Source organism: Schistocerca americana, chromosome 1 (assembly GCF_021461395.2).
Source record: "Schistocerca americana isolate TAMUIC-IGC-003095 chromosome 1, iqSchAmer2.1, whole genome shotgun sequence".
Classification (NCBI taxonomy): Eukaryota; Metazoa; Arthropoda; class Insecta; order Orthoptera; family Acrididae; genus Schistocerca; species Schistocerca americana.
This window is the reverse complement of record NC_060119.1, coordinates 1,238,865,083-1,238,889,755: the sequence shown is the minus strand read 5'-3', so window position 1 is coordinate 1,238,889,755 and position 24,673 is coordinate 1,238,865,083. Positions and strand designations below refer to the sequence as shown.

The window sequence follows — 24,673 nt, the reverse complement described above, 5'->3', positions numbered from 1 at the left end:
GAGTGTGCTGGTGGCTCATCATCTCTATCCAACTTCTCAATAGAGGGCTCATCAAGCCATTGTGCAATAGTTTCTACTGAGTCTGCTGGTGGCTCATCGTCTGTATCCAACTTCTCATTAGAGGGCTCATCAGGCCACTGTGCAATAGTTTCTACTGAGTCTGCTGGTGGCTCATCATCTTTATCCAACTTCTCAATAGAAGGCTCATTAGGCTATTCTGCAGTAGTTTCAACTGAGTGTGCTGGTGGATCGGCATCTCATTCCAATTTCTCATTAGAGGGCTCATCAGGCCATTCTGCAATAGTTTCAACTGAGTGTGCTGGTGGCTCATCGTCTGTATCCAACTTCTCATTAGAGGGCTCATCAGGCAATTGTGCAATAGTTTCTACAGAGTGTGCTGGTGGCTCATCATCTCTATCCAACTTCTCATTAGAGGGGTCATCAGGCCATTCTGCAATAGTTTCAACTGAGTGTGCTGGTGGCTCATCGTCTGTATCCAACTTCTCAATAGAGGGCTCATCAAGCCATTGTGCAATAGTTTCTACTGAGTCTGCTGGTGGCTCATCGTCTGTATCCAACATCTCATTAGAGGGCTCATCAGGCCATTCTGCAATAGTTTCTACTGAGTCTGCTGGTGGCTCATCATCTTTATCCAACTTCTCAATAGAAGGCTCATTAGGCTATTCTGCAGTAGTTTCAACTGAGTGGGCTGGTGGATCGGCATCTCATTCTAATTTCTCATTAGAGGGCTCATCAGGCCATTCTGCAATAGTTTCAACTGAGTGTGCTGGTGGCTCATCGTCTGTATCCAACTTCTCATGAGAGGGCTCATCAGGCCATTGTGCAATAGTTTCTACTGAGTCTTCTGGTGGCTCATCATCTCTATCCAACTTCTCATTAGAGGGGTCATCAGGCCATTCTGCAATAGCTTCTACTGAGTGTGCTGGTGGCTCATCATCTCTATCCAACTTCTCAATAGAGGGCTCATCAAGCCATTGTGCAATAGTTTCTACTGAGTCTGCTGGTGGCTCATCGTCTGTATCCAACTTCTCATTAGAGGGCTCATCAGGCCATTCTGCAATAGTTTCTACTGAGTCTGCTGGTGGCTCATCAGCTTTATCCAACTTCTCAATAGAAGGCTCATTAGGCTATTCTGCAGTAGTTTCAACTGAGTGTGCTGGTGGATCGGCATCTCATTCCAATTTCTCATTAGAGGGCTCATCGGGCCATTCTGCAATAGTTTCAACTGAGTGTGCTGGTGGCTCATCGTCTGTATCCAACTTCTCATTAGAGGGCTCATCAGGCCATTGTGCAATAGTTTCTACAGAGTGTGCTGGTGGCTCATCATCTCTATCCAACTTCTCAATAGAAGGCTCATCAAGCCATTGTGCAATAGTTTCTACTGAGTCTGCTGGTGGCTCATCGTCTGTATCCAACTTCTCATTAGAGGGCTCATCAGGCCATTGTGCAATAGTTTCTACAGAGTCTTCTGGTGGCTCATCATCTCTATCCAACTTCTCATTAGAGGGCTCATCAGGCCATTCTGCAATAGCTTCTACTGAGTGTGCTGGTGGCTCATCATCTCTATCCAACTTCTCAATAGAGGGCTCATCAAGCCATTGTGCAATAGTTTCTACTGAGTCCGCTGGTGGCTCATCGTCTGTATCCAACTTCTCATTAGAGGGCTCATCAGGCCATTCTGCAATAGTTTCAACTGAGTGTGCTGGTGGCTCATCGTCTGTATCCAACTTGTCATTAGAGGGCTCATCAGGCCATTGTGCAATAGTTTCTACAGAGTGTGCTGGTGGCTCATCATCTCTATCCAACTTCTCAATAGAAGGCTCATCAAGCCATTGTGCAATAGTTTCTACTGAGTCTGCTGGTGGCTCATCGTCTGTATCCAACTTGTCATGAGAGGGCTCATCAGGCCATTGTGCAATAGTTTCTACTGAGTCTTCTGGTGGCTCATCATCTCTATCCAACTTCTCATTAGAGGGGTCATCAGGCCATTCTGCAATAGCTTCTACTGAGTGTGCTGGTGGCTCATCATCTCTATCCAACTTCTCAATAGAGGGCTCATCAAGCCATTGTGCAATAGTTTCTACTGAGTCTGCTGGTGGCTCATCGTCTGTATCCAACTTCTCATTAGAGGGCTCATCAGGCCATTCTGCAATAGTTTCTACTGAGTCTGCTGGTGGCTCATCATCTTTATCCAACTTCTCAATAGAAGGCTCATTAGGCTATTCTGCAGTAGTTTCAACTGAGTGTGCTGGTGGATCGGCATCTCATTCCAATTTCTCATTAGAGGGCTCATCAGGCCATTCTGCAATAGTTTCAACTGAGTGTGCTGGTGGCTCATCGTCTGTATCCAACTTCTCATTAGAGGGCTCATCAGGCCATTGTGCAATAGTTTCTACAGAGTGTGCTGGTGGCTCATCATCTCTATCCAACTTCTCAATAGAAGGCTCATCAAGCCATTGTGCAATAGTTTCTACTGAGTCTGCTGGTGGCTCATCATCTCTATCCAACTTCTCATTAGAGGGCTCATCAGGCCATTTTGCAATAGCTTCTACTGAGTGTGCTGGTGGCTCATCATCTCTATCCATTTTCTCATTAGAGGGCTCATCAGGCCATTCTGCAATAGTTTCTACTGAGTCTGCTGGTGGCTCATCATCTTTATCCAACTTCTCAATAGAAGGCTCATTAGGCTATTCTGCAGTAGTTTCAACTGAGTGTGCTGGTGGATCGGCATCTCATTCTAATTTCTCATTAGAGGGCTCATCAGGCCATTGTGCAATAGTTTCTACTGAGTCTGCTGGTGGCTCATCAAATCTATCCAATTCTCGTTAGAGGGCTCATCAGGCCATTGTGCAATAGTTTCTACTGAGTGTTCTGGTGGCTCATCATCTCTATCCAACTTCTCATTAGAGGGGTCATCAGGCCATTCTGCAATAGCTTCTACTGAGTGTGCTGGTGGCTCATCATCTCTATCCAACTTCTCAATAGAGGGCTCATCAAGCCATTGTGCAATAGTTTCTACTGAGTCTGCTGGTGGCTCATCATCTCTATCCAACTTCTCAATAGAGGGCTCATCAAGCCATTGTGCAATAGTTTCTACTGAGTCTGCTGGTGGCTCATCGTCTGTATCCAACTTCTCATGAGAGGGCTCATCAGGCCATTGTGCAATAGTTTCTACTGAGTCTTCTGGTAGCTCATCATCTCTATCCAACTTCTCATTAGAGGGGTCATCAGGCCATTCTGCAATAGCTTCTACTGAGTGTGCTGGTGGCTCATCATCTCTATCCAACTCCTCAATAGAGGGCTCATCAAGCCATTGTGCAATAGTTTCTACTGAGTCTGCTGGTGGCTCATCGTCTGTATCCAACTTCTCATTAGAGGGCTCATCAGGCCATTGTGCAATAGTTTCTACTGAGTCTGCTGGTGGCTCATCGTCTGTATCCAACTTCTCATTAGAGGGCTCATCAAGCCATTGTGCAATAGCTTCTACTGAGTGTGCTGGTGGCTCATCATCTCTATCCAACTTCTCAATAGAGGGCTCATCAGGCCATTCTGCAATAGTTTCTACTGAGTCTGCTGGTGGCTCATCGTCTCTATCCAACTTCTCATTAGAGGGCTCATCAAGCCATTGTGCAATAGCTTCTACTGAGTGTGCTGGTGGCTCATAATCTCTATCCAACTTCTCAATAGAGGGCTCATCAGGCCATTCTGCAATAGTTTCTACTGAGTCTGCTGGTGGCTCATCATCTTTATCCAACTTCTCAATAGAAGGCTCATTAGGCTATTCTGCAGTAGTTTCAACTGAGTGTGCTGGTGGATCGGCATCTCATTCTAATTTCTCATTAGAGGGCTCATCAGGCCATTCTGCAATAGTTTCAACTGAGTGTGCTGGTGGCTCATCGTCTGTATCCAACTTCTCATGAGAGGGCTCATCAGGCCATTGTGCAATAGTTTCTACTGAGTCTTCTGGTGGCCCATCATCTCTATCCAACTTCTCATTAGAGGGGTCATCAGGCCATTCTGCAATAGCTTCTACTGAGTGTGCTGGTGGCTCATCATCTCTATCCAACTTCTCAATAGAGGGCTCATCAAGCCATTGTGCAATAGTTTCTACTGAGTCTGCTGGTGGCTCATCATCTCTATCGAACTTCTCAATAGAGGGCTCATCAAGCCATTGTGCAATAGTTTCTACTGAGTCTGCTGGTGGCTCATCGTCTGTATCCAACTTCTCATGAGAGGGCTCATCAGGCCATTGTGCAATAGTTTCTACTGAGTCTTCTGGTGGCTCATCATCTCTATCCAACTTCTCATTAGAGGGGTCATCAGGCCATTCTGCAATAGCTTCTACTGAGTGTGCTGGTGGCTCATCATCTCTATCCAACTTCTCAATAGAGGGCTCATCAAGCCATTGTGCAATAGTTTCTACTGAGTCTGCTGGTGGCTCATCGTCTGTATCCAACTTCTCAATAGAGGGCTCATCAAGCCATTGTGCAATAGTTTCTACTGAGTCTTCTAGTGGCTCATCATCTCTATCCAGCTTCTCATTAGAGGGGTCATCAGGCCATTGTGCAACAGCTTCTACTGAGTGTGCTGGTGGCTCATCATCTCTATCCATTTTCTCATTGGAGGGCTCATCAGGCCATTCTGCAATAGTTTCTACTGAGTCTGCTGGTGGCTCATCATCTTTATCCAACTTCTCAATAGAAGGCTCATTAGGCTATTCTGCAGTAGTTTCAACTGAGTGTGCTGGTGGATCGGCATCTCATTCTAATTTCTCATTAGAGGGCTCATCAGGCCATTCTGCAATAGTTTCAACTGAGTGTGCTGGTGGCTCATCGTCTGTATCCAACTTCTCATGAGAGGGCTCATCAGGCCATTGTGCAATAGTTACTACTGAGTCTTCTGGTGGCTCATCATCTCTATCCAACTTCTCATTAGAGGGGTCATCAGGCCATTCTGCAATAGCTTCTACTGAGTGTGCTGGTGGCTCATCATCTCTATCCAACTTCTCAATAGAGGGCTCATCAAGCCATTGTGCAATAGTTTCTACTGAGTCTGCTGGTGGCTCATCGTCTGTATCCAACCTCTCATTAGAGGGCTCATCAGGCCATTGTGCAATAGTTTCTACTGAGTCTGCTGGTGGCTCATCATCTTTATCCAACTTCTCAATAGAAGGCTCATTAGGCTATTCTGCAGTAGTTTCAACTGAGTGTGCTGGTGGATCGGCATCTCATTCCAATTTCTCATTAGAGGGCTCATCAGGCCATTCTGCAATAGTTTCAACTGAGTGTGCTGGTGGCTCATCGTCTGTATCCAACTTCTCATTAGAGGGCTCATCAGGCCATTGTGCAATAGTTTCTACAGAGTGTGCTGGTGGCTCATCATCTCTATCCAACTTCTCAATAGAAGGCTCATCAAGCCATTGTGCAATAGTTTCTACTGAGTCTGCTGGTGGCTCATCGTCTGTATCCAACTTCTCATTAGAGGGCTCATCAGGCCATTGTGCAATAGTTTCTACAGAGTGTGCTGGTGGCTCATCATCTCTATCCAACTTCTCAATAGAAGGCTCATCAAGCCATTGTGCAATAGTTTCTACTGAGTCTTCTGGTGGCTCATCATCTCTATCCAACTTCTCATTAGAGGGCTCATCAGGCCATTCTGCAATAGCTTCTACTGAGTGTGCTGGTGGCTCATCATCTCTATCCAGCTTCTCAATAGAGGGCTCATCAAGCCACTGTGCAATAGTTTCTACTGAGTCTGCTGGTGGCTCATCGTCTGTATCCAACTTCTCATTAGAGGGCTCATCAGGCCATTCTGCAATAGTTTCAACTGAGTGTGCTGGTGGCTCATCGTCTGTATCCAACTTCTCATTAGAGGGCTCATCAGGCCATTGTGCAATAGTTTCTACAGAGTGTGCTGGTGGCTCATCATCTCTATCCAACTTCTCAATAGAAGGCTCATCAAGCCATTGTGCAATAGTTTCTACTGAGTCTGCTGGTGGCTCATCGTCTGTATCCAACTTGTCATGAGAGGGCTCATCAGGCCATTGTGCAATAGTTTCTACTGAGTCTTCTGGTGGCTCATCATCTCTATCCAACTTCTCATTAGAGGGGTCATCAGGCCATTCTGCAATAGCTTCTACTGAGTGTGCTGGTGGCTCATCATCTCTATCCAACTTCTCAATAGAGGGCTCATCAAGCCATTGTGCAATAGTTTCTGCTGAGTCTGCTGGTGGCTCATCGTCTGTATCCAACTTCTCATTAGAGGGCTCATCAGGCCATTCTGCAATAGTTTCTACTGAGTCTGCTGGTGGCTCATCATCTTTATCCAACTTCTCAATAGAAGGCTCATTAGGCTATTCTGCAGTAGTTTCAACTGAGTGTGCTGGTGGATCGGCATCTCATTCCAATTTCTCATTAGAGGGCTCATCAGGCCATTCTGCAATAGTTTCAACTGAGTGTGCTGGTGGCTCATCGTCTGTATCCAACTTCTCATTAGAGGGCTCATCAGGCCATTGTGCAATAGTTTCTACAGAGTGTGCTGGTGGCTCATCATCTCTATCCAACTTCTCAATAGAAGGCTCATCAAGCCATTGTGCAATAGTTTCTACTGAGTCTGCTGGTGGCTCATCATCTCTATCCAACTTCTCATTAGAGGGCTCATCAGGCCATTCTGCAATAGCTTCTACTGAGTGTGCTGGTGGCTCATCATCTCTATCCATTTTCTCATTAGAGGGCTCATCAGGCCATTCTGCAATAGTTTCTACTGAGTCTGCTGGTGGCTCATCATCTTTATCCAACTTCTCAATAGAAGGCTCATTAGGCTATTCTGCAGTAGTTTCAACTGAGTGTGCTGGTGGATCGGCATCTCATTCTAATTTCTCATTAGAGGGCTCATCAGGCCATTGTGCAATAGTTTCTACTGAGTCTGCTGGTGGCTCATCAAATCTATCCAATTCTCGTTAGAGGGCTCTTCAGGCCATTGTGCAATAGTTTCTACTGAGTGTTCTGGTGGCTCATCATCTCTATCCAACTTCTCATTAGAGGGGTCATCAGGCCATTCTGCAATAGCTTCTACTGAGTGTGCTGGTGGCTCATCATCTCTATCCAACTTCTCAATAGAGGGCTCATCAAGCCATTGTGCAATAGTTTCTACTGAGTCTGCTGGTGGCTCATCATCTCTATCCAACTTCTCAATAGAGGGCTCATCAAGCCATTGTGCAATAGTTTCTACTGAGTCTGCTGGTGGCTCATTGTCTGTATCCAACTTCTCATGCGAGGGCTCATCAGGCCATTGTGCAATAGTTTCTACTGAGTCTTCTGGTAGCTCATCATCTCTATCCAACTTCTCATTAGAGGGGTCATCAGGCCATTCTGCAATAGCTTCTACTGAGTGTGCTGGTGGCTCATCATCTCTATCCAACTCCTCAATAGAGGGCTCATCAAGCCATTGTGCAATAGTTTCTACTGAGTCTGCTGGTGGCTCATCGTCTGTATCCAACTTCTCATTAGAGGGCTCATCAGGCCATTGTGCAATAGTTTCTACTGAGTCTGCTGGTGGCTCATCGTCTGTATCCAACTTCTCATTAGAGGGCTCATCAAGCCATTGTGCAATAGCTTCTACTGAGTGTGCTGGTGGCTCATCATCTCTATCCAACTTCTCAATAGAGCTCTCATCAGGCCATTCTGCAATAGTTTCTACTGAGTCTGCTGGTGGCTCATCGTCTCTATCCAACTTCTCATTAGAGGGCTCATCAAGCCATTGTGCAATAGCTTCTACTGAGTGTGCTGGTGGCTCATAATCTCTATCCAACTTCTCAATAGAGGGCTCATCAGGCCATTCTGCAATAGCTTCTACTGAGTGTGCTGGTGGCTCATCATCTCTATCCATTTTCTCATTAGAGGGCTCATCAGGCCATTCTGCAATAGTTTCTACTGAGTCTGCTGGTGGCTCATCATCTTTATCCAACTTCTCAATAGAAGGCTCATTAGGCTATTCTGCAGTAGTTTCAACTGAGTGTGCTGGTGGATCGGCATCTCATTCTAATTTCTCATTAGAGGGCTCATCAGGCCATTCTGCAATAGTTTCAACTGAGTGTGCTGGTGGCTCATCGTCTGTATCCAACTTCTCATGAGAGGGCTCATCAGGCCATTGTGCAATAGTTTCTACTGAGTCTTCTGGTGGCCCATCATCTCTATCCAACTTCTCATTAGAGGGGTCATCAGGCCATTCTGCAATAGCTTCTACTGAGTGTGCTGGTGGCTCATCATCTCTATCCAACTTCTCAATAGAGGGCTCATCAAGCCATTGTGCAATAGTTTCTACTGAGTCTGCTGGTGGCTCATCATCTCTATCAAACTTCTCAATAGAGGGCTCATCAAGCCATTGTGCAATAGTTTCTACTGAGTCTGCTGGTGGCTCATCGTCTGTATCCAACTTCTCATGAGAGGGCTCATCAGGCCATTGTGCAATAGTTTCTACTGAGTCTTCTGGTGGCTCATCATCTCTATCCAACTTCTCATTAGAGGGGTCATCAGGCCATTCTGCAATAGCTTTTACTGAGTGTGCTGGTGGCTCATCATCTCTATCCAACTTCTCAATAGAGGGCTCATCAAGCCATTGTGCAATAGTTTCTACTGAGTCTGCTGGTGGCTCATCGTCTGTATCCAACTTCTCATTAGAGGGCTCATCAGGCCATTGTGCAATAGTTTCTACTGAGCCTGCTGGTGGCTCATCGTCTGTATCCAACTTCTCATTAGAGGGCTCATCAAGCCATTGTGCAATAGCTTCTACTGAGTGTGCTGGTGGCTCATCATCTCTATCCAACTTCTCAATAGAGGGCTCATCAGGCCATTCTGCAATAGTTTCTACTGAGTGTGCTGGTGGCTCATCATCTCTATCCAACTTCTCATTAGAGGGCTCATCAGGCCATTGTGCAATAGTTTCTACTGAGTCTGCTGGTGGCTCATCGTCTGTATCCAACTTCTCATTAGAGGGCTCATCAGGCCATTGTGCAATAGTTTCTACTGAGTCTTCTGGTGGGTCATCATCTCTATCCAACTTCTCATTAGAGGGCTCATCAGGCCATTGTGCAATAGTTTCTACTGAGTGTGCTGGTGGCTCATCATCTCTATCCAACTTCTCATTAGAGGGCTCATCAGGCCATTGTGCAATAGTTTCTACTGAGTCTTCTGGTGGCTGATCATCTCTATCCAACTTCTCATTAGAGGGCTCATCAAGCCATTCTGCAATAGTTTCTACTGAGTCTGCTGGTGGCTCATCATCTCTATCCAACTTCTCATTAGAGGGCTCATCAAGCCATTCTGCAATAGTTTCTACTGAGTCTGCTGGTGGCTCATCATCTTTATCCAACTTCTCAATAGAAGGCTCATTAGGCTATTCTGCAGTAGTTTCAACTGAGTGTGCTGGTGGATCGGCATCTCATTCTAATTTCTCGTTAGAGGGCTCATCAGGCCATTCTGCAATAGTTTCAACTGAGTGTGCTGGTGGCTCATCGTCTGTATCCAACTTCTCATGAGAGGGCTCATCAGGCCATTGTGCAATAGTTTCTACTGAGTCTTCTGGTGGCCCATCATCTCTATCCAACTTCTCATTAGAGGGCTCATCAGGCCATTGTGCAATAATTTCTACTGAGGGTGCTGGTTGCTCATCATCTCTATCCAACTTCTCATTAGAGGGCTCATCAGGCCATTGTGCAATAGTTTCTACTGAGTCTGCTGGTGGCTCATCAAATCTATCCAATTCTCGTTAGAGGGCTCATCAGGCCATTGTGCAATAGTCTCTACTGAGTGTGCTGGTGGCTCATCATCTCTATCCAACTTCTCATTAGAGGGGTCATCAGGCCATTCTGCAATAGTTTCTACTGAGTGTGCTGGTGGCTCATCATCTCTATCTAACTTCTCATTAGAGGGCTCATCAGGCCATTGTGCAATAGTTTCTACTGAGTCTTCTGGTGGCTCATCATCTCTATCCAACTTCTCATGAGAGGGCTCATCAGGCCATTGTGCAATAGTTTCTACTGAGACTTCTGGTGGCTCATCATCTCTATCCAACGTCTCATTAGAGGGCTCATCAAGCCATTGTGCAATAACTTCTACTGAGTGTACTGGTGGCTCATCATCTCTATCCAACTTCTCAATAGAGGGCTCATCAGGCCATTCTGCAATAGCTTCTACTGAGTGTGCTGGTGGCTCATCATCTCTATCCAACTTCTCATTAGAGGGCTCATCAGGCCATTGTGCAATAGTTTCTACTGAGTCTGCTGGTGGCTCATCATCTTTATCCAACTTCTCAATAGAAGGCTCATTAGGATATTCTGCAGTAGTTTCAACTGAGTGTGCTGGTGGATCGGCATCTCATTCTAATTTCTCATTAGAGGGCTCATCAGGCCATTCTGCAATAGTTTCAACTGAGTGTGCTGGTGGCTCATCGTCTGTATCCAACTTCTCATGAGAGGGCGCATCAGGCCATTGTGCAATAGTTTCTACAGAGTCTTCTGGTGGCTCATCATCTCTATCCAACTTCTCATTAGAGGGCTCATCAGGCCATTGTGCAATAGTTTCTACTGAGTCTGCTGGTGGCTCATCATCTTTATCCAACTTCTCAATAGAAGGCTCATTAGGCTATTCTGCAGTAGTTTCAACTGAGTGTGCTGGTGGATCGGCATCTCATTCTAATTTCTCATTAGAGGGCTCATCAGGCCATTCTGCAATAGTTTCAACTGAGTGTGCTGGTGGCTCATCGTCTGTATCCAACTTCTCATGAGAGGGCTCATCAGGCCATTGTGCAATAGTTTCTACTGAGTCTTCTGGTGGCTCATCATCTCTATCCAACTTCTCATTAGAGGGGTCATCAGGCCATTCTGCAATAGTTTCTACTGAGTGTGCTGGTGGCTCATCATCTCTATCCAACTTCTCATTAGAGGGCTCATCAGGCCATTGTGCAATAGTTTCTACTGAGGGTGCTGGTTGCTCATCATCTCTATCCAACTTCTCATTAGAGGGCTCATTAGGCCATTGTGCAATAGTTTCTACTGAGTCTGCTGGTGGCTCATCAAATCTATCCAATTCTCGTTAGAGGGCTCATCAGGCCATTGTGCAATAGTTTCTACTGAGTGTGCTGGTGGCTCTTCATCTCTATCCAACTTCTCATTAGAGGGGTCATCAGGCCATTCTGCAATAGTTTCTACTGAGTGTGCTGGTGGCTCATCATCTCTATCCAACTTCTCATTAGAGGGGTCATCAGGCCATTCTGCAATAGTTTCTACTGAGTGTGCTGGTGGCTCATCATCTCTATCCAACTTCTCATTAGAGGGCTCATCAGGCCATTGTGCAATAGTTTCTACTGAGGGTGCTGGTTGCTCATCATCTCTATCCAACTTCTCATTAGAGGGCTCATCAGGCCATTGTGCAATAGTTTCTACTGAGTCTGCTGGTGGCTCATCAAATCTATCCAATTCTCGTTAGAGGGCTCATCAGGCCATTGTGCAATAGTTTCTACTGAGTGTGCTGGTGGCTCATCATCTCTATCCAACTTCTCATTAGAGGGGTCATCAGGCCATTGTGCAATAGTTTCTACTGAGTGTGCTGGTGGCTCATCATCTCTATCCAACTTCTCATGAGAGGGCTCATCAGGCCATTGTGCAATAGTTTCTACTGAGTCTTCTGGTGGCTCATCATCTCTATCCAACTTCTCATGAGAGGGCTCATCAGGCCATTGTGCAATAGTTTCTACTGAGTCTTCTGGTGGCTCATCATCTCTATCCAACTTCTCATTAGAGGGCTCATCAAGCCATTGTGCAATAGCTTCTACTGAGTGTACTGGTGACTCATCATCTCTATCCAACTTCACAATAGAGGGCTCATCAGGCCATTCTGCAATAGCTTCTACTGAGTGTGCTGGTGGCTCATCATCTCTATCCAACTTCTCATTAGAGGGCTCATCAGGCCATTGTGCAATAGTTTCTACTGAGTCTGCTGGTGGCTCATCGTCTGTATCCAACTTCTCATTAGAGGGCTCATCAAGCCATTGTGCAATAGTTTCTACTGAGTCTGCTGGTGGCTCATCGTCTGTATCCAACTTCTCATTAGAGGGCTCATCAAGCCATTGTGCAATAGCTTCTACTGAGTGTGCTGGTGGCTCATCATCTCTATCCAACTTCTCAATAGAGGGGTCATCAGGCCATTCTGCAATAGTTTCTACTGAGTGTGCTGGTGGCTCATCATCTCTATCCAACTTTTCATTAGAGGGCTCATCAGGCCATTGTGCAATAGTTTCTACTGAGGGTGCTGGTTGCTCATCATCTCTATCCAACTTCTCATTAGAGGGCTCATCAGGCCATTGTGCAATAGTTTCTACTGAGTTCTCTGGTGGCTCATCATCTTTATCCAACTTCTCAATAGAAGGCTCATTAGGCTATTCTGCAGTAGTTTCAACTGAGTGTGCTGGTGGATCGGCATCTCATTTTAATTTCTCATTAGAGGGCTCATCAGGCCATTCTGCAATAGTTTCAACTGAGTGTGCTGGTGGCTCATCGTCTGTATCCAACTTCTCATGAGAGGGCTCATCAGGCCATTGTGCAATAGTTTCTACTGAGTCTTCTGGTGGCTCATCATCTCTATCCAACTTCTCATTAGAGGGGTCATCAGGCCATTCTGCAATAGCTTCTACTGAGTGTGCTGGTGGCTCATCATCTCTATCCAACTTCTCAATAGAGGGCTCATCAAGCCATTGTGCAATAGTTTCTACTGAGTCTGCTGGTGGCTCATCGTCTGTATCCAACTTCTCATTAGAGGGCTCATCAAGCCATTGTGCAATAGTTTCTACTGAGTCTGCTGGTGGCTCATCGTCTGTATCCAACTTCTCATTAGAGGGCTCATCAAGCCATTGTGCAATAGCTTCTACTGAGTGTGCTGGTGGCTCATCATCTCTATCCAACTTCTCAATAGAGGGCTCATCAGGCCATTCTGCAATAGTTTCTACTGAGTGTGCTGGTGGCTCATCATCTCTATCCAACCTCTCATTAGAGGGCTCATCAGGCCATTGTGCAATAGTTTCTACTGAGTCTGCTGGTGGCTCATCATCTTTATCCAACTTCTCAATTGAAGGCTCATTAGGCTATTCTGCAGTAGTTTCAACTGAGTGTGCTGGTGGATCGGCATCTCATTCTAATTTCTCATTAGAGGGCTCATCAGGCCATTCTGCAATAGTTTCAACTGAGTGTGCTGGTGGCTCATCGTCTGTATCCAACTTCTCATGAGAGGGCTCATCAGGCCATTGTGCAATAGTTTCTACTGAGTCTTCTAGTGGCTCATCATCTCTATCCAACTTCTCATTAGAGGGCTCATCAAGCCATTGTGCAATAGTTTCTACTGAGTCTGCTGGTGGCTCATCGTCTGTATCCAACTTCTCATGAGAGGGCTCATCAGGCCATTGTGCAATAGTTTCTACTGAGTCTTCTGGTGGCTCATCATCTCTATCCAACTTCTCATTAGAGGGGTCATCAGGCCATTCTGCAATAGTTTCTACTGAGTGTGCTGGTGGCTCATCATCTCTATCCAACTTCTCATTAGAGGGCTCATCAGGCCATTGTGCAATAGTTTCTACTGAGGGTGCTGGTTGCTCATCATCTCTATCCAACTTCTCATTAGAGGGCTCATCAGGCCATTGTGCAATAGTTTCTACTGAGTCTGCTGGTGGCTCATCAAATCTATCCAATTCTCGTTAGAGGGCTCATCAGGCCATTTTGCAATAGTTTCTACTGAGTGTTCTGGTGGCTCATCATCTCTATCCAACTTCTCATTAGAGGGGTCATCAGGCCATTCTGCAATAGTTTCTACTAAGTGTGCTGGTGGCTCATCATCTCTATCCAACTTCTCATTAGAGGGGTCATCAGGCCATTCTGCAATAGTTTCTACTGAGTGTGCTGGTGGCTCATCATCTCTATCCAACTTCTCATTAGAGGGCTCATCAGGCCATTGTGCAATAGTTTCTACTGAGGGTGCTGGTTGCTCATCATCTCTATCCAACTTCTCATTAGAGGGCTCATCAGGCCATTGTGCAATAGTTTCTACTGAGTCTGCTGGTGGCTCATCAAATCTATCCAATTCTCGTTAGAGGGCTCATCAGGCCATTGTGCAATAGTTTCTACTGAGTGTGCTGGTGGCTCATCATCTCTATCCAACTTCTCATTAGAGGGGTCATCAGGCCATTCTGCAATAGTTTCTACTGAGTGTGCTGGTGGCTCATCATCTCTACCCAACTTCTCATGAGAGGGCTCATCAGGCCATTGTGCAATAGTTTCTACTGAGTCTTCTGGTGGCTCATCATCTCTATCCAACTTCTCATGAGAGGGCTCATCAGGCCATTGTGCAATAGTTTCTACTGAGTCTTCTGGTGGCTCATCATCTCTATCCAACTTCTCATTAGAGGGCTCATCAAGCCATTGTGCAATAGCTTCTACTGAGTGTACTGGTGGCTCATCATCTCTATCCAACTTCTCAATAGAGGGCTCATCAGGCCATTCTGCAATAGCTTCTACTGAATGTGCTGGTGGCTCATCATCTCTATCCGACTTCTCATTAGATGGCTCATCAGGCCATTGTGCAGTAGTTTCTACTGAGTCTGCTGGTGGCTCATCGTCTGTATCCACCTTCTCATTAGAGGGCTCATCAAGCCATTGTGCAATAGTTTCTACTGAGTCTGCTGGTGGCTCATCGTCTGTATCCAACTTCTCATTAGAGGGCTCATCAAGCCATTGTGCAATAGCTTCTACTGAGTGTGCTGGTGGCTCATCATCTCTATCCAACTTCTCAATAGAGGGGTCATCAGGCCATTCTGCAATAGTTTCTACTGAGTGTGCTGGTGGCTCATCATCTCTATCCAACTTCTCATTAGAGGGCTCATCAGGCCATTGTGCAATAGTTTCTACTGAGGGTGCTGGTTGCTCATCATCTCTATCCAACTTCTCATTAGAGGGCTCATCAGGCCATTGTGCAATAGTTTCTACTGAGTCTTCTGGTGGCTCATCATCTCTATCCAACTTCTCATTAGAGGGCTCATCAAGCCATTGTGCAATAGCTTCTACTGAGTGTACTGGTGACTCATCATCTCTATCCAACTTCACAATAGAGGGCTCATCAGGCCATTCTGCAATAGCTTCTACTGAGTGTGCTGGTGGCTCATCATCTCTATCCAACTTCTCATTAGAGGGCTCATCAGGCCATTGTGCAATAGTTTCTACTGAGTCTGCTGGTGGCTCATCGTCTGTATCCAACTTCTCATTAGAGGGCTCATCAAGCCATTGTGCAATAGTTTCTACTGAGTCTGCTGGTGGCTCATCGTCTGTATCCAACTTCTCATTAGAGGGCTCATCAAGCCATTGTGCAATAGCTTCTACTGAGTGTGCTGGTGGCTCATCATCTCTATCCAACTTCTCAATAGAGGGGTCATCAGGCCATTCTGCAATAGTTTCTACTGAGTGTGCTGGTGGCTCATCATCTCTATCCAACTTTTCATTAGAGGGCTCATCAGGCCATTGTGCAATAGTTTCTACTGAGGGTGCTGGTTGCTCATCATCTCTATCCAACTTCTCATTAGAGGGCTCATCAGGCCATTGTGCAATAGTTTCTACTGAGTTCTCTGGTGGCTCATCATCTTTATCCAACTTCTCAATAGAAGGCTCATTAGGCTATTCTGCAGTAGTTTCAACTGAGTGTGCTGGTGGATCGGCATCTCATTTTAATTTCTCATTAGAGGGCTCATCAGGCCATTCTGCAATAGTTTCAACTGAGTGTGCTGGTGGCTCATCGTCTGTATCCAACTTCTCATGAGAGGGCTCATCAGGCCATTGTGCAATAGTTTCTACTGAGTCTTCTGGTGGCTCATCATCTCTATCCAACTTCTCATTAGAGGGGTCATCAGGCCATTCTGCAATAGCTTCTACTGAGTGTGCTGGTGGCTCATCATCTCTATCCAACTTCTCAATAGAGGGCTCATCAAGCCATTGTGCAATAGTTTCTACTGAGTCTGCTGGTGGCTCATCGTCTGTATCCAACTTCTCATTAGAGGGCTCATCAAGCCATTGTGCAATAGTTTCTACTGAGTCTGCTGGTGGCTCATCGTCTGTATCCAACTTCTCATTAGAGGGCTCATCAAGCCATTGTGCAATAGCTTCTACTGAGTGTGCTGGTGGCTCATCATCTCTATCCAACTTCTCAATAGAGGGCTCATCAGGCCATTCTGCAATAGTTTCTACTGAGTGTGCTGGTGGCTCATCATCTCTATCCAACCTCTCATTAGAGGGCTCATCAGGCCATTGTGCAATAGTTTCTACTGAGTCTGCTGGTGGCTCATCATCTTTATCCAACTTCTCAATTGAAGGCTCATTAGGCTATTCTGCAGTAGTTTCAACTGAGTGTGCTGGTGGATCGGCATCTCATTCTAATTTCTCATTAGAGGGCTCATCAGGCCATTCTGCAATAGTTTCAACTGAGTGTGCTGGTGGCTCATCGTCTGTATCCAACTTCTCATGAGAGGGCTCATCAGGCCATTGTGCAATAGTTTCTACTGAGTCTTCTAGTGGCTCATCATCTCTATCCAACTTCTCATTAGAGGGCTCATCAAGCCATTGTGCAATAGTTTCTACTGAGTCTGCTGGTGGCTCATCGTCTGTATCCAACTTCTCATGAGAGGGCTCATCAGGCCATTGTGCAATAGTTTCTACTGAGTCTTCTGGTGGCTCATCATCTCTATCCAACTTCTCATTAGAGGGGTCATCAGGCCATTGTGCAATAGTTTGTACTGAGTGTGCTGGTGGCTCATCATCTCTATCCAACTTCTCATTAGAGGGCTCATCAGGCCATTGTGCAATAGTTTCTACTGAGGGTGCTGGTTGCTCATCATCTCTATCCAACTTCTCATTAGAGGGCTCATCAGGCCATTGTGCAATAGTTTCTACTGAGTCTGCTGGTGGCTCATCAAATCTATCCAATTCTCGTTAGAGGGCTCATCAGGCCATTTTGCAATAGTTTCTACTGAGTGTTCTGGTGGCTCATCATCTCTATCCAACTTCTCATTAGAGGGGTCATCAGGCCATTCTGCAATAGTTTCTACTAAGTGTGCTGGTGGCTCATCATCTCTATCCAACTTCTCATTAGAGGGGTCATCAGGCCATTCTGCAATAGTTTCTACTGAGTGTGCTGGTGGCTCATCATCTCTATCCAACTTCTCATTAGAGGGCTCATCAGGCCATTGTGCAATAGTTTCTACTGAGGGTGCTGGTTGCTCATCATCTCTATCCAACTTCTCATTAGAGGGCTCATCAGGCCATTGTGCAATAGTTTCTACTGAGTCTGCTGGTGGCTCATCAAATCTATCCAATTCTCGTTAGAGGGCTCATCAGGCCATTGTGCAATAGTTTCTACTGAGTGTGCTGGTGGCTCATCATCTCTATCCAACTTCTCATTAGAGGGGTCATCAGGCCATTCTGCAATAGTTTCTACTGAGTGTGCTGGTGGCTCATCATCTCTACCCAACTTCTCATGAGAGGGCTCATCAGGCCATTGTGCAATAGTTTCTACTGAGTCTTCTGGTGGCTCATCATCTCTATCCAACTTCTCATGAGAGGGCTCATCAGGCCATTGTGCAATAGTTTCTACTGAGTCTTCTGGTGGCTCATCATCTCTATCCAACTTCTCATTAGAGGGCTCATCAAGCCATTGTGCAATAGCTTCTACTGAGTGTACTGGTGGCTCATCATCTCTATCCAACTTCTCAATAGAGGGCTCATCAGGCCATTCTGCAATAGCTTCTACTGAATGTGCTGGTGGCTCATCATCTCTATCCGACTTCTCATTAGATGGCTCATCAGGCCATTGTGCAGTAGTTTCTACTGAGTCTGCTGGTGGCTCATCGTCTGTATCCAACTTCTCATTAGAGGGCTCATCAAGCCATTGTGCAATAGTTTCTACTGAGTCTGCTGGTGGCTCATCGTCTGTATCCAACTTCTCATTAGAGGGCTCATCAAGCCATTGTGCAATAGCTTCTACTGAGTGTGCTGGTGGCTCATCATCTCTATCCAACTTCTCAATAGAGGGGTCATCAGGCCATTCTGCAATAGTTTCTACTGAGTGTGCTGGTGGCTCATCATCTCTATCCAACTTCTCATTAGAGGGCTCATCAGGCCATTGTGCAATAGTTTCTACTGAGGGTGCTGGTTGCTCATCATCTCTATCCAACTTCTCATTAGAGGGCTCATCAGGCCATTGTGCAATAGTTTCTACTGAGTCTTCTGGTGGCTCATGATCTCTATCCAACGTCTCTTTAGAGGGGTCATCAGGCCATTCTGCAATAGTTTCTACAGAGTCTGCTGGTGGCTCATCAAATCTATCCAATTCTCGTTAGAGGGCTCATCAGGCCATTGTGCAATAGTTTCTACTGAGTGTGCTGGTGGCTCATCGTCTGTATCCAACTTTTCATGAGAGGGCTCATCAGGCCATTCTGCAATAGTTTCTACTGAGTCTTCTGGTGGCTCATCATCTCTATCCAACTTCTCATTAGAGGGGTCATCAGGCCATTCTGCAATAGTTTCTACTGAGTGTGCTGGTGGCTCATCATCTCTATCCAACTTCTCATTAGAGGGCTCATCAGGCCATTGTGCAATAGTTTCTACTGAGTGTGCTGGTGGCTCATCATCTTTATCCAACTTCTCAATAGAAGGCTCATTAGGCTATTCTGCAGTAGTTTCAACTGAGTGTGCTGGTGGATCGGCATCTCATTCTAATTTCTCATTAGAGGGCTCATCAGGCCATTGTGCAATAGTTTCTACTGAGTGTGCTGGTGGCTCATCATCTCTATCCAACTTCTCATTAGAGGGCTCATCAGGCCATTGTGCAATAGTTTCTACTGAGTGTGCTGGTGGCTCATCATCTTTATCCAACTTCTCAATAGAAGGCTCATTAGGCTATTCTGCAGTAGTTTCAACTGAGTGTGCTGGTGGCTCATCATCTCTATCCAACTTCTGATTAGAGGGGTCATCAGGCCATTCTGCAATAGTTTCTACTGAGTGTGCTGGTGGCTCATCATCTCTATCCAACTTCTCATTAGAGGGCTCATCAGGCCATTCTGCAATAGTTTCTACTGAGTGTGCTGGTGGCTCATCATCTTTATCCAACTTCTCAATAGAAGGCTCATTAGGCTATTCTGCAGTAGTTTCAACTGAGTGTGCTGGTGGATCGGCATCTCAATCCAATTTCTCATTAGAGGGCTCATCAGGCCATTCTGCAATAGTTTCAACTGAGTGTGCTGGTGGCTCATCGTCTGTATCCAACTTCTCATGAGAGGGCTCATCAGGCCATTGTGCAATAGTTTCTACTGAGTCTTCTGGTGGCTCATCATCTCTATCCAACTTCTCATTAGAGGGGTCATCAGGCCATTCTGCAATAGTTTCTACTGAGTGTGCTGGTGGCTCATCATCTCTATCCAACTTCTCATTAGAGGGCTCATCAGGCCATTGTGCAATAGTTTCTACTGAGGGTGCTGGTGGCTCATCATCTCTATCCAACTTCTCATGAGAGGGCTCATCAGGCCATTGTGCAATAGTTTCTACTGAGTCTTCTGGTGGCTCATCATCTCTATCCAACTTCTCATTAGAGGGGTCATCAGGCCATTCTGCAATAGTTTCTACTGAGTGTGCTGGTGGCTCATCATCTCTATCCAACTTCTCATTAGAGGGGTCATCAGGCCATTCTGCAGTAGTTTCTACTGAGTGTGCTGGTGGCTCATCATCTCTATCCAACTTCTCATGAGAGGGCTCATCAGGCCATTGTGCAATAGTTTCTACTGAGTCTTCTGGTGGCTCATCATCTCTATCCAACTTCTCATTAGAGGGGTCATCAGGCCATTGTGCAATAGTTTCAACTGAGTGTGCTGGTGGCTCATCATCTCTATCCAACTTCTCATTAGTGGGGTCATCAGGCCATTGCGCAATAGTTTCTACTGAGTCTTCTGGTGGCTCATCATCTCTATCCAACTTCTCATTAGACGGGTCATCATGCCATTCTGCAATAGTTTCTACTGAGTCTGCTGGTGGCTCATCAAATCTATCCAATTCTCGTTAGAGGGCTCATCAGGCCATTTTGCAATAGCTTCTACTGAGTGTACTGGTGGCTCATCATCTCTATCCAACTTCTCATTAGAGGGGTCATCAGGCCATTCTGCAATAGTTTCTACTGAGTGTGCTGGTGGCTCATCATCTCTATCCAACTTCTCATTAGAGGGCTCATCAGGCCATTGTGCAATAGTTTCTACTGAGGGTGCTGGTGGCTCATCATCTCTATCCAACTTCTCATGAGAGGGCTCATCAGGCCATTGTGCAATAGTTTCTACTGAGTCTTCTGGTGGCTCATCATCTCTATCCAACTTCTCATTAGAGGGGTCATCAGGCCATTCTGCAATAGTTTCTACTGAGTGTGCTGGTGGCTCATCAGGCCATTGTGCAATAGTTTCTACTGAGTCTTCTGGTGGCTCATCATCTCTATCCAACTTCTCATTAGAGGGGTCATCAGGCCATTGTGCAATAGTTTCAACTGAGTGTGCTGGTGGCTCATCATCTCTATCCAACTTCTCATTAGTGGGGTCATCAGGCCATTGTGCAATAGTTTCTACTGAGTGTGCTGGTGGCTCATCATCTCTATCCAACTTCTCATTAGAGGGGTCATGAGGCCATTCTGCAATAGTTTCTACTGAGTCTGCTGGTGGCTCATCAAATCTATACAATTCTCGTTAGAGGGCTCATCAGGCCATTGTGCAATAGTTTCTACTGAGTGTTCTGGTGGCTCATCATCTCTATCCAACTTCTCATTAGAGGGGTCATCAGGCCATTCTGCAATAGTTTCTACTGAGTGTGCTGGTGGCTCATCATCTCTATCCAACTTCTCATTAGAGGGGTCATCAGGCCATTCTGCAATAGTTTCTACTGAGTGTGCTGGTGGCTCATCATCTCTATCCAACTTCTCATTAGAGGGCTCATCAGGCCATTCTGCAATAGTTTCAACTGAGTGTGCTGGTGGCTCATCGTCTGTATCCAACTTCTCATGAGAGGGCTCATCAGGCCATTGTGCAATAGTTTGTACTGAGTGTGCTGGTGGCTCATCATCTCTATCCAACTTCTCATTAGAGGGGTCATCAGGCCATTCTGCAATAGTTTCTACTGAGTGTGCTGGTGGCTCATCATCTCTATCCAACTTCTCATTAGAGGGCTCATCAGGCCATTGTGCAATAGTTTCTCCTGAGGGTGCTGGTGGCTCATCATCTCTATCCAACTTCTCATGAGAGGGCTCATCAGGCCATTGTGCAATAGTTTCTACTGAGTCTTCTGGTGGCTCATCATCTCTATCCAACTTCTCATTAGAGGGGTCATCAGGCCATTCTGCAATAGTTTCTACTGAGTGTGCTGGTGGCTCATCATCTCTATCCAACTTCTCATTAGAGGGGTCATCAGGCCATTGTGCAATAGTTTCAACTGAGTGTGCTGGTGGCTCATCATCTCTATCCAACTTCTCATTAGAGGGGTCATCAGGCCATTCTGCAAGAGTTTCTACTGAGTCTGCTGGTGGCTCATCAAATCTATCCAATTCTCGTTAGAGGGCTCATCAGGCCATTGTGCAATAGCTTCTACTGAGTGTACTGGTGGCTCATCATCTCTATCCAACTTCTCATTAGAGGGGTCATCAGGCCATTCTGCAATAGTTTCTACTGAGTGTGCTGGTGGCTCATCATCTCTATCCAACTTCTCATTAGAGGGGTCATCAGGCCATTCTGCAATAGTTTCTACTGAGTGTGCTGGTGGCTCATCATCTCTATCCAACTTCTCATTAGAGGGCTCATCAGGCCATTGTGCAATAGTTTCTACTGAGTGTGCTGGTGGCTCATCATCTTTATCCAACTTCTCAATAGAAGGCTCATTAGGCTATTCTGCAGTAGTTTCAACTGAGTGTGCTGGTGGATCGGCATCTCATTCTAATTTCTCATTAGAGGGCTCATCAGGCCATTGTGCAATAGTTTCTACTGAGTGTGCTGGTGGCTCATCATCTCTATCCAACTTCTCATTAGAGGGGTCATCAGGCCATTCTGCAATAGTTTCTACTGAGTGTGCTGGTGGCTCATCATCTCTATCCAACTTCTCATTAGAGGGCTCATCAGGCCATTGTGAAATAGTTTCTACTGAGGGTGCTGGTGGCTCATCATCTCTATCCAACTTCTCATGAGAGGGCTCATCAGGGCATTGTGCAATAGTTTCTACTGAGTCTTCTGGTGGCTCATCATCTCTATCCAACTTCTCATTAGATTGGTCATCAGGCCATTCTGCAATAGTTTCTACTGAGTGTGCTGGTGGCTCATCATCTCTATCCAACTTCTCATTAGAGGGCTCATCAGGCCATTGTGCAATAGTTTCTACTGAGTCTTCTGGTGGCTCATCATCTCTATCCAACTTCTCATTAGAGGGGTCATCAGGCCATTCTGCAATAGTTTCTACTGAGTCTGCTGGTGGCTCATCAAATCTATCCAATTCTCGTTAGAGGGCTAATCAGGCCATTGTGCAATAGCTTCTACTGAGTGTACTGGTGGCTCATCATCTCTATCCAACTTCTCATTAGAGGGGTCATCAGGCCATTCTGCAATAGTTTCTACTGAGTGTGCTGGTGGCTCATCATCTCTATCCAACTTCTCATTAGAGGGCTCATCAGGCCATTGTGCAATAGTTTCTACTGAGTCTTCTGGTGGCTCATCATCTCTATCCAACTTCTCATTAGAGGGGTCATCAGGCCATTCTGCAATAGTTTCTACTGAGTCTGCTGGTGGCTCATCAAATCTATCCAATTCTCGTTAGAGGGCTCATCAGGCCATTGTGCAATAGCTTCTACTGAGTGTACTGGTGGCTCATCATCTCTATCCAACTTCTCATTAGAGGGGTCATCAGGCCATTCTGCAATAGTTTCTACTGAGTGTGCTGGTGGCTCATCATCTCTATCCGACTTCTCATTAGAGGGCTCATCAGGCCATTGTGCAATAGTTTCTACTGAGTGTGCTGGTGGCTCATCATCTTTATCCAACTTCTCAATAGAAGGCTCATTAGGCTATTCTGCAGTAGTTTCAACTGAGTGTGCTGGTGGATCGGCATCTCATTCTAATTTCTCATTAGAGGGCTCATCAGGCCATTGTGCAATAGCTTCTACTGAGTGTGCTGGTGGCTCATCATCTCTATCCAACTTCTCATTAGAGGGGTCATCAGGCCATTCTGCAATAGTTTCTACTGAGTGTGCTGGTGGCTCATCACCTCTATCCAACTTCTCATTAGAGGGCTCATCAGGCCATTGTGCAATAGTTTCTACTGAGTGTGCTGGTGGCTCATCATCTTTATCCAACTTCTCAATAGAAGGCTCATTAGGCTATTCTGCAGTAGTTTCAACTGAGTGTGCTGGTGGATCGGCATCTCATTCTAATTTCTCATTAGAGGGCTCATCAGGCCATTGTGCAATAGTTTCTACTGAGTGTGCTGGTGGCTCATCATCTCTATCCAACTTCTCATTAGAGGGGTCATCAGGCCATTCTGCAATAGTTTCTACTGAGTGTACTGGTGGCTCATCATCTCTATCCAACTTCTCATTAGAGGGGTCATCAGGCCATTCTGCAATAGTTTCTACTGAGTGTGCTGGTGGCTCATCATCTCTATCCAACTTCTCATTAGAGGGGTCATCAGGCCATTCTGCAATAGTTTCTACTGAGTGTGCTGGTGGCTCATCATCTCTATCCAACTTCTCATTAGAGGGCTCATCAAGCCATTGTGCAATAGTTTCTACTGAGTCTGCTGGTGGCTCATCGTCTGTATCCAACTTCTCATGAGAGGGCTCATCAGGCCATTGTGCAATAGTTTCTACTGAGTCTTCTGGTGGCTCATCATCTCTATCCAACTTCTCATTAGAGGGGTCATCAGGCCATTCTGCAATAGTTTCTACTGAGTGTGCTGGTGGCTCATCATCTCTATCCAACTTCTCATTAGAGGGCTCATCAGGCCATTGTGCAATAGTTTCTACTGAGGGTGCTGGTGGCTCATCATCTCTATCCAACTTCTCATGAGAGGGCTCATCAGGCCATTGTGCAATAGTTTGTACTGAGTGTGCTGGTGGCTCATCATCTCTATCCAACTTCTCATTAGAGGGGTCATCAGGCCATTCTGCAATAGTTTCTACTGAGTCTTCTGGTGGCTCATCAAATCTATCCAATTCTCGTTAGCGGGCTCATCAGGCCATTCTGCAATAGTTTCTACTGAGTGTGCTGGTGGCTCATCATCTCTATCCAACTTCTCATGAGAGGGGTCATCAGGCCATTGTGCAATAGTTTCAACTGAGTGTGCTGGTGGCTCATCATCTCTATCCAACTTCTCATTAGTGGGGTCATCAGGCCATTCTGCAATAGTTTCTACTGAGTGTGCTGGTGGCTCATCATCTCTATCCAACTTCTCATTAGAGGGCTCATCAGGCCATTGTGCAATAGTTTCTACTGAGGGTGCTGGTTGCTCATCATCTCTATCCAACTTCTCATTAGAGGGCTCATCAGGCCATTGTGCAATAGTTTC

At 45.8% G+C, this 24,673-nt stretch overlaps 2 protein-coding genes across 2 annotated transcripts; both read right to left on the bottom strand.

The window, feature by feature from the left end:
- Nucleotides 1-725: 725 nt before the first annotated feature.
- On the bottom strand, nucleotides 726-4,633 carry LOC124598453 (cell surface glycoprotein 1-like). The gene is made up of 5 exons (XM_047136002.1): nucleotides 3,899-4,633; nucleotides 2,885-3,775; nucleotides 2,340-2,684; nucleotides 1,248-2,216; nucleotides 726-1,124 (listed from the first exon to the last, which is right to left on the bottom strand). Exons 1-5 carry the CDS (start codon nucleotides 4,631-4,633, stop codon nucleotides 726-728), a joined length of 3,339 nt encoding a protein of 1,112 aa, XP_046991958.1.
- Nucleotides 4,634-4,780: 147 nt separating this feature from the next.
- On the bottom strand, nucleotides 4,781-7,908 carry LOC124598437 (cell surface glycoprotein 1-like). Its single transcript, XM_047136001.1, has 4 exons — nucleotides 7,018-7,908; nucleotides 6,473-6,817; nucleotides 5,303-6,349; nucleotides 4,781-5,179 (listed from the first exon to the last, which is right to left on the bottom strand). Exons 1-4 carry the CDS (start codon nucleotides 7,906-7,908, stop codon nucleotides 4,781-4,783), a joined length of 2,682 nt encoding a protein of 893 aa, XP_046991957.1.
- Between the last annotated feature and the right edge of the window lie 16,765 nt (nucleotides 7,909-24,673).

Excerpts from the sequence above, each read along its gene's own strand:
- LOC124598453 (XM_047136002.1), bottom strand. The coding sequence starts at position 4,633 with ATGGATAGAGATGATGAGCCACCAGCACACTCAGTAGAAGCTGTTGCA. Across the intron at positions 2,685-2,884 it reads ATGAGCCACCAGAACACTCA|TTGGATAAAGATGATGAGCC; the intron begins GTAGAAACTATT and ends TCTATTGAGAAG. Across the intron at positions 1,125-1,247 it reads ATGAGCCACCAGCACACTCA|TTGGATAAAGCTGATGAGCC; the intron begins GTTGAAACTATT and ends TCTATTGAGAAG.
- LOC124598437 (XM_047136001.1), bottom strand. The coding sequence starts at position 7,908 with ATGGATAGAGATGATGAGCCACCAGCACACTCAGTAGAAGCTATTGCA. Across the intron at positions 6,818-7,017 it reads ATGAGCCACCAGAACACTCA|TTGGATAAAGATGATGAGCC; the intron begins GTAGAAACTATT and ends TCTATTGAGAAG. Across the intron at positions 6,350-6,472 it reads ATGAGCCACCAGCACACTCA|TTGGATAAAGATGATGAGCC; the intron begins GTTGAAACTATT and ends TCTATTGAGAAG.